General features: G+C 39.6%; 1 protein-coding gene across 7 annotated transcripts in view; it reads left to right on the top strand.

Moving 5' to 3' along the window:
* Positions 1–7,511, top strand: part of ASCC1 (activating signal cointegrator 1 complex subunit 1) — a 104,795-nt gene extending 97,284 nt beyond the window's left edge. For 3 of the 7 annotated variants that reach the window (XR_006345312.1, XM_043925290.1, XM_043925292.1), the window contains 2 exons: positions 5,545–5,703; positions 6,739–7,511. Coding sequence is in view for 5 of the 7 variants with exons in the window: in XM_043925290.1 (XP_043781225.1) it covers positions 5,545–5,661 (117 nt within the window). In the remaining 2 variants the exon portion in view is untranslated. Of the gene's footprint in view, positions 1–5,544 lie in introns of all 7 variants that reach the window. The other 4 variants (XR_006345313.1, XM_043925293.1, XM_043925294.1 and 1 more) reach the window with 3 other exon arrangements.
* The last annotated feature ends 5,842 nt before the right edge of the window (positions 7,512–13,353 follow it).

Raw genomic sequence — 13,353 nt, 5'->3', positions numbered from 1 at the left:
CTCAAGGTTATTGACGGTTTTTTCTATTTCCATACAAATTGTGAAATTATTTGTTCTAGTTCTGTGAAAAATACCATTGGTAGCTTGATAGGGATTGCATTGAATCTGTAGATTGCTTTGGGTAGTATATTCATTTTCACTATATTGATTGTTCCAATCCATGAACATGGAGTCTTTTTTTTTTTTAATCAAAGTATTGTTCAGTCGCTCAGTCATGCCCAACTCTTTGCAACCCGATGAATTGCAGTACTTTAGGCTTCCCTTTCCCTCACTATCTCCTGGAGTTTGCTCAAACTCATGTCCATTGAATTGGTGATGCCATCCAACCACCTCCTCCTCTATCACCCCCTTCTCCTCCTGCCTTCAGTCTTTCCCAGCATCAGGGTCTTTTCCAGTGAGTTGGTTCTTTGCATCAGGTGGCCAAAGTATTGGAGCTTCAGCTTCAGCATCAGTCCTTCCAGTTGATTCAGAGTTGATTTCCTTTAGGACTGATTGGTTTGATCTCCTTGCTGTCCAAGGGACTCTTGAGAGTCTTCTCTAGCACCACAGTTTGAAAGCATCAATTCTTCTACGCTCAGCCTTCTATATGGTCCAACTCTGACATTCGTACATGACCACTGGAATTGAAGTATGATTGATTTACAATGTTGTGTTTGTTTCAGGTATACAGCAAAGTGATTCACTTGTGCATACATGTATATATTTTTTTTTTTTTTCAGATTATTGAGTATAGTTCCCAGTGTTAGACAGTAGGTCCTTGTTGGTTATCTATTTTATATATAATAGTGTGTATAGGTTCAGAGAAGGCAATGGCAACCCACTCCAGTACTCTTGCATGGAAAATCCCATGGATGGAGGAGCCTGGTAGGCTGCAGTCCATGGGGTCGCTAAGAGTCGGACACCACTGAGCAACTTCACTTTCACTTTTCACTTTCATGCATTGGAGAAGGAAATGGCAACCCACTCCAGTGTTCTTGCCTGGAGAATCCCAGGGACGAGGGAGCCTGGTGGGCTGCCATCTATGGGGTCGCACAGAGTCAGACACAACTGAAGCGACTTAGCAGCAGCAGCAGCAGCAGTGTGTATAGGTTAATCCCAAATTCCTAACTTATCTCTCCCCCACTTTCCTCTTTGGTAACCAGACATTTGTTTTCTATGTCTATGGGTCTGTTTCTGGTTTGTATGTAAGTTCTGAGTTTTAATCTTAGTTTCCTTTTTTTTCCCTTTTTCAGACTTTATGAATGTCAGTTTTCTAGTGTTTATTTGCTTTGTATTCTTGGGCAAGTTACTTTAGCCTTTTAAACTTCACGTTCAACTCCAAAATAAGGAGGCCATCAGATAATCACATACAGCCCAAAGTGTAATGCCTGACATGCATGGTTACTCAGTAAACTCTGGCTGTTATGATCTTTATTTCATTAGTGTTATTGTCAACACTTATATGTTTGTTGTTCACCTTGATCTTTTAATATATAATGATATTTGCATTAGGTAACTTTGTTTTAAAAATCTCCTGTTATGATATATTTGAATTTATAAAAGTTTAAATTGACATGGTAAAAATCACCATAAGTAAAGTCAAAAGACAAATGACAAACTGGGGGAAAATATATTTGCAATTCATCATGCAAGTAGTTCATGTCCCTAATAGAGAACTACTACTCAATTTTTAAAAATGAACAGTTGTAAAGTTTTTTTATGGAATGTGCTTCCACTTAACTGTGCTATAGATTTCGTGCCTTTCATTTATATTCTCAGAGCATACCAGGCAAACCCTTGGCTGGAGAAGGGCTTGAGACACACAGCTAAAGATACGGACCTGCATTGTTTTTGTTTTCCCTATAAAATCGCTCCCACTCAGAAATGTTCTGCTACTATCACTGGTACGCTCACATACCTTTTACCCTGTCATCCATGACTTTTCTCGTCTCCTGTATCCTCCTTCATATCCAGAAATCACAAAGTCTGTTCTGTGTTTCATTCATAGTATTTCACATCTGCTCCAATCTTTCTAGGCCCACTACTACTACTTTTTAGTCAAGAGACACTCAGTATGTCACAACTTAAATACTACTCTGGTCTCCTTTTCTTTATTCTCTTGTTCCTTTCCCCAGTTAGCACAATATATATCACACCCAGATTAATTTCCTTTGGTTTTCATCCTGGGCCCCTAGCTTCCTCAGAAGCCTTCAGTGGTTCCCACCATCTAGAATGAAGTCTCACTTCTGAATCTCACCCTCAGGATCCACCCTTAATGTGATTCACCTTCCTTATGTCTCTAGCCTTAGTGCTTCTCACTGCCTCTTTTTAGGAACCCTCGATACATCTAATCTGATCTCCTTGACCCTCCAGACCCATTTCTGCCTTCATGCTGCCCTCCCTCCTCCTCTTCTCTAAGTCTTAGACTGCTACCAGGCCCAATTCAGTTTCTGTCTCTTCTAAAGGGCTTGTCTAGAGACCGAGCCCTCTCCATCGTTTTCTTACCTCCCGTTGCGTTTATTGATTGCCTGTACCTCTCCTCCCACACTTAACCTTTACTGTCTATATTGTTTTAGGTAAACTTTTTAATTGAATACATAACACAATAACTTGTCACAAGGTGAACACACCCATGTCATCAACATGCCTCTCTGCTGACACATACCCCGTCTCCCTAACCAGATGGCCTGGGATACAGCACCACGTCATATGCCTCTTTGCAAGAAAATGCACATCATCAGGTGCTCAGTGACATTCCAGATCAAAACTCTGATTCAAGACCAGGCTTTGAAAAATAAGAAACATAGAAATTTAAAAGAATATATGAAATTTCTGTTACTAATAAATTTTTTCTTCACAAGTAATTACAGTTGAGGTACAATTAGAAGTAATACCATTGAGTAACTCCTCAAGGATTCCTAGGCGGTGATCTATAAATAAAATCTTTATATCCGTCTAAACAAGGCCATGTTTTCTCTTTTCCAACACAAAGTACACAGACATTTTAAACATTTGTTTTTGTTGTCATTTTATCCAACAAATATTTATTGATCATATGCAGTCTCCTGGCTACAGTTAGAGCCTATAGTGGAATTCAGCTTTGAAGAACATAAAATACCCTTCTTTCAGAGTGCTTATATTTCAATGAATCACTAGAAATAATTGGCAGAACTAAAACAAAAGCTTAAGACTGAAGATATAACAATGGCTAAAAATAAAATAACTATGAAAGGTTGTTACTAAATCATCATAAATACACAGAGAGAACAAGGACATGGGGACAGAAAAGGCCAAAATGAAGCTTTACACTGCAGTAGGGACTTTGGATAAGAAATTCATTTGATTAAGATGTTACCACAGGTGTAGAAGAAGATGGCGACCTATGAAGGTAGAATAAGGACAGGTTTTAAAAAGTGCCTGCAGTGGGGGAGACCTGGGTTCAATCCCTGGGTTGGGAAGATCCCCTGGAGGAGAGAAAGGCTACCTACTCCAGTATTCTGGCCTGGAGAATTCCATGAACTGTATAGTCCATGGGGTCAAAGAGTCGGACACGACTGAGCGACTTTCACTTCACTTCATCACTTCAGAAAGAGCAGAGAGATGTTATAAACATCATAGGCAATATTTACTTTTCAGTAGTGCTTTGCAGTTTATAAGGAAGGTACTTTGACTTGCTCATCTTTTTGAGTCCTTGCCCTTTATGGTCTTGTATTGTGGGTGGTGGTGTCTGTCCACAGCTCTCACATGGCCTGTTGAAAGTTTAGACTGACTTCACTCTTCCCACCCACTGCTCTTGCCTTAGAGAAGTAAGAGAATTTGTGTTCAGTCTGCTGTTTCAGTTTTGTAATGACTTCATTGAAATCACATCCCAGCTAACTTCATTATAGTTGTATTTACTCTTCGCTTCAAACCTAAAGCATGAGAAATCTCCCTGTCAAATCATGCCAAAGTGAAGTCAGAGATAAGTACCTTCCAGCTCCTAGCTGTGGTGTCTCCATCACATGGAAACATAGGCACAAAGAGGAGAACCATGGGCTGCTAATCCCTAAAAAGTAACTCATTGGAAGTATTATGAGTTCCCTTTTAGTTTTGTTTTTGTCTTGTTTTTCATTGCCCATTTGGTTATGTCTTTTTTGTACCTAGAAGGCTTCAGTTTGTAAAGCTACAAATCTGTCAGTCTTGTTGACGTGGTTTTCACTTCAAATTAATGTTCAGCAAAGGGGATTAGCAAATAAACATTTCAGGCAGTATTTTCTTACATGAAAGGATAGATATGGTTTGAACAGGCTGCCAAAGCCAGGAAGAGAAGTTAATTGTGTAAATCAATTCAGGCAAGAGCTGATCACCTTTCTGAAAGACAAGACAATGCAGCACACAACCTCTAAATAGATCTTTGGGGTCAAGTTGATGTCATGTTGAAGAATCAATATTTACTGGGCTTTATAAAGTTAGCCTTTAATGAACCCCAGGCATTTTGCTAGGCCATTAATTGCAGGAAGAGAAAAGGTGACAATGGCTAAAGTCCATGGCTGTAGAGAGAGTATAAAAATAAGTGAAGAGACACGACAGTCACTTGCTAGTGTGCAAAGGTCTCAGCGTTAGGTTCTACTCAAGCATTGTTGGTTCACATACTGAAAGGCTTTCTTGGGATCATGCTGACATTTAAGAAAGAGCAACTCTTGCATCCTAACAGAAAAAGAGCAGCCCTTTGCTCTTTGACACTCCTTATCTAAGCATTGTAGCTTAATTTTCTTGGGATGAATTCTGATGTCATTTTGCATTCTGCCTTGTAAATGTGCTCATCACAGGAGTAGGTCTTTCTCAGAGTGTGGCTCATCCCTTCCTCTGACAAAGCTGAAAGCTTTTAAAATAAAGAATTGTAGTAAAGAGCATTTACTTTAAGATGCTGGCTTGAATCCAAAGTCTAATGAAAGGTTTTTGATAAACATTATCATTTGTACTTGTTATATCATTCAATAGAAGTGTTTCCCTGGCTGTTTTGTGTGTGAGAGTGTTCTGAACTCCTCACTAGGTTATCAAAATCATTTGTAGGGCAGGAACCTTATCTTCTGTTTATTTTAGTCACTGTTTCTAATAAATGTTGTTGATAAGGTAGAGGAATGTATTATATCAAATTTTATCCTGGTTGTAACAAAACTTAACATTCCTCATGGTCAGTAACTGAAAGTCCATAGAAGCAGCTTTGTTAGGCTGTGTGAATCAGGGTATGGCCCCAGGATGTTTGTTACAAGTTCTTCCTCATGTCTCCTCAATAGACACACTTTGGAGTTGGCTTCTCAGACCTCTTTCTCTAGTGCATTTTGTCAGAGGAGTCTTTTCAATCAGTCGACAAAGAGTTGCTGTTTTTACCTCACTCCCATTCCCATCCATGCTCTCTAGGATCATTTTTCAGATGAGAATACTGAGAAACAAAGCATAAGCGGTTTGTTGGGATTGTTGTGGACACACATAGCAAGAGATTTTTACAAGAGAATCTGATGTTTAGTATTTTTGTCTGTGATTTTCTTTGGATACTCATTCTGGGTTTTTATTTTTCCTTTTCAGCTATTTGAGAACTTCTACTTTGGTACCCTAAAGCTCAATTCAATTCACATCTCTCAGAGGTTCACAGTAGACAGCTTTGGAAACTATGCCTCCTGTGGACAAATTGACTTCTCCTGAGGTGGATCTTGGGAAGCACTGGAAGTTAAACATCCTCACAAGGTGCTGAGGGAGAAGTGTCATCTGTGGAACATTGGGTGATAACTTCCCTGGGTGGCTCCCCAAGGATGCCATGGTGTCTAATGGTTGTCCACAATCACCACACTGTCAGCCAGGATAGTTTTGGGCATGGGGAGAACATGTACCTGTAGCATATGCCTGTTCATCTTTCACAGTATCTATCTCTCTTTCCAAAGCTCTTCTCTGGAAGTGTACCTCTGAAGCCCATTGGAGCTCAGCCTTGCAGTATTTCTTATATACCTACTGATTTTGCCCCAGCCTTTAAACTCTTTTGTATTAATACTTTAAGAGAATTATAGATATGTGATCTTATTAATCTCTCCACCTAGATCAAATATCAACAAATTCTAGAAGGTTTGTATTTTTCCTTTCCTCTTATGCTCTAACTTTTAATCAGTACCCAGAATTTCTTTTTCATTGTGGTAAAAAAAACAGAGCATAAACTTTACAGTCTTAAACCACTTAAAAGTGTACAGTTCAGTAATTTTAATTATATTCATCTTGTGAAATATCTCCAGAACCTTTTTGTCTTGCAAATCTGAAACTCTGTACCCATTAAAAAACTCTTCTTTTCCCCTTGCTCCCCCGGCAACCACCATTTTACTTTCTATGTCTATGGATTTGACTACCTCGTATAAGTGGAATCATACAATATTCGTCTTTTTGTGACTGGCTTATTCTCCTTAACATAATGCCCTCAAGTTTTATCTATGTGTAGCATGTGTTGGGACTTCCTTCCTTTTTAAGAATGAATAGTATTCCTTTGGATGTGTATACAGTCATCCCTCAATTTCCCTTGGTTCCAGGACCTCCCTCTGTATCTGTGGATTCTCAAGTCCCTTATATAAAACGGTATAGTATTTGCATATAACTTATACATACCATCCTGGATACTTTAAATCATTTCTAAATTACTTATAATACCAAATACAATGTAAATGCCATGTAAATAGTTGCCGACACACAGTAAATTCAAGTTTTCCTTTCCGTAACTTTCTGAATATTTTTGGTCCACAGTTGACTGACTCCACGGATGTGGGATCCATGGATGTGTTGAGGGCCGATTGTACTGCATTTTGTTTATCCAGTTCTTCGTCAGTGGACACTTGGTTTCCTTCCACCTTTTGGCTGTTGTGAAGAATGCCCTGTGAACATGGGTGTACAAATTAATATCTGAGACCCTGCTTTCAGTTCCTTTACTACTTAGAATTTTAACTTAAGCAAGATAACTGGTAAAGGTTTTAACTTCTTACTTTGATCTGTCCTTTTTCTTCTGAGGTTGGTCCCTTTTATGCTTATTCAATTCCTGTTCCTTCACCCTACCCTAACCCTTGCCTTCTCATACCACTGATGGAGCTGCAGTATTGTGGCTCTTTTCTGTTTACTTCCCAGGGCAGCAGCAATTGGAACAATGATGATATCAGCAGGACTGTGCAGAGTTTCCCAGGACAATGTCAGCCACAGAAGGCACTCCTCTACTGCAGACCGGCAGAGGGCGGGGGCTCCTCTGCTTAGCCCCACCCATCAGCCCTGCCATGTTCTCTGCTAGGGAGCTCCAGCCTCACTGTCACCTCTCATCCCTGCCCCCTCACAGCTTTCCTCCCTCCATGGCCTCTGTCTTTCCTTCACTCCTTAGTCTCATCCTGATTTCTTACTTTCTGTTTGAGAAGTCTGATTCTGAACCCCATGTGTTAATAAGACCACTAACTGGTGAGACTGTATGTAACACTCAGATTTGTTATCATTGTGACAGCACAGATCATTTGTGAATAAATGGATTTCTAAAGTGACTGTGTTTTTCTTTTGGTATTCCTGTTTAGTTTTAGTTTGACCCCCTTGGTGTACATCGGGATACAATGCTGCCATCACTTATTCACTGGCATAGCTATTTTATTCTTCCAGGACTTAATATTGGTGCTTGCAGGGTTGGTTTTTCCCCAAAAAAGCTTTCTACAGGTAATATTCAGTTTTTATTTAAGTGGAGCTTTTACTTCGCTCACCTCTGATTGTTCGATGGTGTATGGGAATAAGTGCTCCCAGGGGTAGTACTGAATAGCAGAATCGACTGTGGAGTTGAGTGCCCTCATCTCATCTTGGTACTGCTTCTGTCTAACTGGCTTTTTTCTGACAGCTACCATCCCAGGAAATAAAGATGTCTTCTTTTGAGTATCAGAGGTATGATTTCTGTTTTTAGAAATAAAATTTTTGTTTTTGGAAAATGTAACTTTATATGTTCTTGTTGTTTAGTTGCTAAGTTATGTCCGACTCTTTTACGACCCCATGGACTGTAGCCTGCCAGGCTTCTCTGTCCATGGGATTTCCCAGGCAAGAATACTGGAGTGGATTGCCAGTTCCTTCTCCAGGGGATCTTCCCAATCGAGGGATTGCACCTATGTCTCCTACACTGGCAGGCAGATTCTTTACCCCGAGTCATAAATTCTTAACAGAAATTCTGTTATTTAGTATTTAGAGGTAACCAAGCATATAAGGACTTAGCATTACTGTTAAGTGGAGTTTTCCAGCAGCTACATGATAAGGTGGCATCATCACTCTAATGGTTAATAGTGTGTGTGCCTGTGTATTTTTGTGTTTTGTAGAATTTTGTAGGTTAGTAGTTATCGGTAGAATTGGGGGGGAAATGTGTTAATGTTTTAAGTTTGTTTTTTTTTTTCTGGATGCCAATAGACAAATTTTTGAGACACCATAGCTCTAAAGAAAGTACACTTTTAACAACTATTGTGGAGAGGGAGTAGCAGGTAGTTTTGATGTATAACAGAAATTTTATGAAGAGCAACAGTGTAAGCAAATAATTTTTGATGGAGCTAACAGAATTGTTTAAGACTCCAGGTCCCCTTTCACCAAACTGTAATGAGGTCAAGGTTGGAGGATTTGATCTCTACTTATAATCCAGTATCCCTTAGTGTTACCAATTTGCAGTTCATTCTGCACTGAAATAGAGTTAAGTTACAGCTAACATCGCTCCGGTTGACTTTTAAGGCACCACTGGCTTCACCCTTAACTCTTTTAAGAAGAGGAGGGGGAAAAGAATCTCTTACCATGATTGTTACATGAGATCTGTATTGTTATAAAAAGAATTTTGTTATGGAGAATAATTTTGTGGGTTTTTTGGATGGGGCATAATGAGTTACCCCCAAATAAACTCCATACCCTTGGTAGAGACATGATAAATCTTACTTATAATGGTTATTTTTTAAGTGAACTTCAGAGTTTATTAAACTGGACGCTGATGAGAATCCAGCTTCATAATGGCACAAAGCTTAGTTCAGGTTTGCCCTTGCACTCTGCCATTTTCCTGGTGCTAAAGAAAACCAGAGGGGTATGAGTTAAGGAACACCTCTCAGATTCTGTCTTTATGCCTGTATCAAGATGGATAGCAAAGCCCAAGGATGCTATAGGTAAGAAAAGGGGCAGCTGTTGTGGTTGTTTATCAATAACTTTGTTGTTAATAAAATGATCTCTTAAAGGTAAAATAAGCTTACTGTGTGAAAAATCATCAAGCTATATACTTTAATGTCTTAAACTTTTTCCAGTGTGTGTGTTGTGCTTCAATTTAAGTATTCATTTAAAAAATAAATTTCCTCATCCACAGGCTACTACTTCTTATTCATTTAAGCACATATGTCATATTGCTCAGTTATTTTTCACAAATGATAACAGCTAATATTAATAGAATATTCACATTTGTCATTTATTTGTAAATAACGTGTATTTATTCATTAAATCTTCACAAGCCCACTTAAGTTAGTGTTAAAGTGAAGTGAAGTGAAAGTTGCTCAGTTGTGTCCAACTCTTGTGACCCCATGGACTATACAGTTCATGGGATTCTCTAGGCCAGAATACTGGAGTGGGTTGCCTTTGTTTTCTCCAGGGGATCTTCCCAACTCAGGGATTGAATGCAGGTCTCCCACATTGCAGATGGATTCTTTACCAGCTGAGCTATCAGGGAAGCCCTGATAAGTCAGTAAGTTGGTGTTATACCTCATTTTAGAAATTGAGATTTAATAAGGTTAAGAAATTTGCCCGAGGTCTTATAAAGCTTGTATCTGTGGTTCTCAAAATGTAATTTTTGGACCCCTCAGAGTCCCTGATTCCTTTAGAGGGGTGAGAAAATCCTACTATTCTCATGAAAATACTAAGATATAATTTGCCTTTTTCACTCTAATTCTCTCCTGACTGTACATTGGAGTCTCCAGAGGCTATGTGATATGGTAACATCACCACACTGATGGTTAATAGAATAGTATGTGTGTATATTCTTATGTTTTCTAGAATTTTATAAGTTGGTAGTTTTAGGTTTTAGATACGTGTTTTTTAGAGATAGTTTGCTCTCAGTACTTCTGCTGTGCTATTACTAGCTACTTCCCGTTACACCTGCTGTCATGGGCTGAATTGTGTCCCCTGAGAATTCATATGTTAAAGCTCTCACCCCCTAGGACCTCAGAATGTGACTATTTTGAGATAGGGCCTTTAAAGAGGTAGTTAATTTAAAATGAGGCTGAGGCTGTTATGGTGGGCCCTAAGCCAGTCTGACTGATGTCCTTATAAGGAGAGGAAATTTGGACACATGAAGAAACATTGGACCCCCGACTACCAATATCGGTCCCTGGGTCTGTCTTCAAAAATGTTTGGTTGATAATATTACCTAATAACTGGTGATTAGAAGGGTCTGAGAATGACAGTGAAACTGACCAATACGGAACAGATAGGGCCAGACTGAGGGAGTTCCCTTTGCCTCTGCCCTGATCATCAAAACCCTCAAGGAATGTCCAAGAGACAGGAAGAAGCAGAACATTGAGCACAGTAGAAATACAATTTTTGATGAGATTGTCAGCGTTGCCCAGCCGATGTGGCGCTTATTTTTAGTTCAAGAACTGTCTGGAATCATTAAAGAGATCCCAGGAACTGCCCAGTCTGTGGACTGCAATGTTGATGGCTGCTGCCCTCAATGACATCATGGATGACATCAACAGCGGTCCAGTGGAATGCCCTGCTAGTTAAGGACAACAAAGGAAAATACTTCAATAAAGGATCGTTTGACAACCAGAAAAGAAAGAAGCATCAGCTATGTGCATGCACAGAGCAAAGATCATGTGTGACAATAAGAAGGCAGACATCTGCAAGCCAAGAGGAGATAAGAGAAGCCAAGTCTCCCAGCACCTTTTTCTTTTTTTTGGTTGTGCCCAGTGATTGAACCCAGGCCCAGCAGTGAAAGCAGAGTCTTAACCACTGAAATACCAGGGAATTCCCAAGTCTGCCAACACCTTAATTGTGAACTTCTAGCCTCCAGAATTTATTGAAAAAATAAATGCTGTTTAAGCCACCCAGTCTGTGGTATTTTGTTATGGCAGCCCTAACTAACAACACTTGCTATAATGCAGAAGCTAATCTACCTTTCTTCCTTTGGGCCAGACATTAAAGAGATTTGCCAAAGTATAAAACAGTACTACATTTTGTGGGGAGTAGGGTGGGGAATATAGTTTTTTTCCATAAAGTACATTATTTTGTTAATAGGAGTCAGTGTTGTTATTTTTAAATAAACTTTTTGGATGTGAGAGTTGAACTATAAAGAAAGCTGAGCGCCTAAGAATTGATGCTTTTGAACTGTGGTGTTGGAGGAGAGTCTTGAGAGTCCCTTGCACTGCAAAGAGATCCAACCAGTCCATCCTAAAGGAGATCAGTCCTGGGTGTTCATTGGAGGGACTGATGTTGAAGCTGAAACTCCAATAGTTTGGCCACCTGATGCGAAGAGCTGACTCATTTGAAAAGACCCTGATGCTGGGAAAGATTGAGGGCAGGAGGAGAAGGGGACGATGGAGGATGAGATGGTTGGATGGCATCACCGACTCAATGGACATGGGTTTGGGTAGACTCCAGGAGTTGATGATGGACAGGGAGGCCTGGCGTGCTGCGGTTCATGGGGTCACAAAGAGTCGGACACGACTGAGCAACTGAACCGAACTGAATATTAATTTTTCCTTGAAAGATCTTTTACTGCAGTTTAAGGGTCACAGAAAAATTGAGAGGCTGGGTTTTTTTTTCAAGTACAGTGTATCAGTGTCTATACTGTATATCTCATACAAACAAAAACAGAAGTTCTTTGGAATCCTCTGTAATCTTTCAGTGTACAGGATTCCTGAGACCAGAAATCTGAGAACTGCTGCAATATACTATGTGTGTGCATGCTCAGTCGTTCAGTGGTGTCCAACTCTTGGTGACCCTTTGAGCTGTAGCCCACCAGGCTCCTCTGTCCATGGGATTTTTCAGACAAGAATACTGGAGTGGGCTGCATTTCCTCCTTCAGGTGATTGTCCCAACCCAGGGATCAAACCTCAGTCTCCTGCATTGCAGGCAGATTCTTTATTGCCGAGCCATAAAGGGAAGCCCAACTTGTAATATATGGTCTTCTATAATGAGCTTTCGTTACCCGGTAATACGCAGTGGATCACATTAGTTGCCAATAGATACAGAGTTACATTATTTTTAGTGTCTGCAGAATAGCCTTTTGTATGTTATCATAATTTAACTAGTTGATCCCTAACTAATGGACATTGATTTGGTTTCCAGGTTTGGCTATTTTAAATAATTCTGGATTGAACATCTTTGTATTTTTATGTCTGTGAGGTCATCTAGAAATGAGGTTAAATGGTTTTAAAGATGTGGTTAAATTTAAGTTTCTTATTTGGATGCTTCTTCCATTTTGTATTGCTAAATATTAAAAAAAGAAAGGAAAAGAAACATATGTACCATTTATCAAATATACCCAGCAACTTTGAGGCCCTTTTGGTTTGAAAAGGCTGACCTGCCAGTAAGTCTCTCAAAATTTAGGAGAAGCTTTTCTTCTTTATAAACTATAGTTATTGTCCACTTTCTACAACTTTTTTCTTATCTGGCAATTTGAATTTTCTCTAAGTAGCTTTACAGTAGAATTAACAGTTCTGGATTTTTGTTGATTTGCCCGTGGCTAATATTGACCCATCTTGAAGGTGCTACAGAAGGCAAGTCCCATTGGAGGCATTACCCAGGAATATGGGAAACATTTTGACCTTCAGGGGTCTGGAAACAGCTATTGTCTTATTGATGGGCATCTTGTTAAAGCCTTTCAAACTTTATTGGGCAACCATAGTGATTTCAGAAGACCAGGGACTTCATAAGATAGTATTGAGATGGGAGGTGTATGATATCTAGGTTCTGCCTTCTAAATGACTGGGAGACACATAACTAGCTTTGCTAAAAGACTAGGATTGAAATGGAAAAAGATGGCAAATGTTAGTGTGTATTCAGAACTATGGGACATCATAGCTACCTCTTCTCAACCTGAGGGAAGAAGAAATAGCATTTTAGAAATGTTCACTATGCCCAGGCACTTAGTATTTAATTTTGCATGGATTCCTCAGCAGTCTTCTGAGGTGAGTGGCATCATCATTAATTTATAGATAGAAAATAGATTAGGTATTTTTGCCCAAGAACCCAGCTAATAAGAGGGGGTCCGCCCCCAGTCTATATGACAACAAATTATACCTTGGGTCTGTGTACAACCGGGCAAGGCAAGGCTGCTGTATTTACTGTGAGATGAAAGCATCAACGGCCAGGGCCTCATTGCAGCAACACCTC

This window comes from Cervus elaphus, chromosome 15 (assembly GCF_910594005.1).
Source record: "Cervus elaphus chromosome 15, mCerEla1.1, whole genome shotgun sequence".
NCBI lineage: Eukaryota > Metazoa > Chordata > Mammalia > Artiodactyla > Cervidae > Cervus > Cervus elaphus.
Note: the sequence above shows the minus strand (reverse complement) of the source record. Positions and strands in the feature narration are given on the sequence as shown.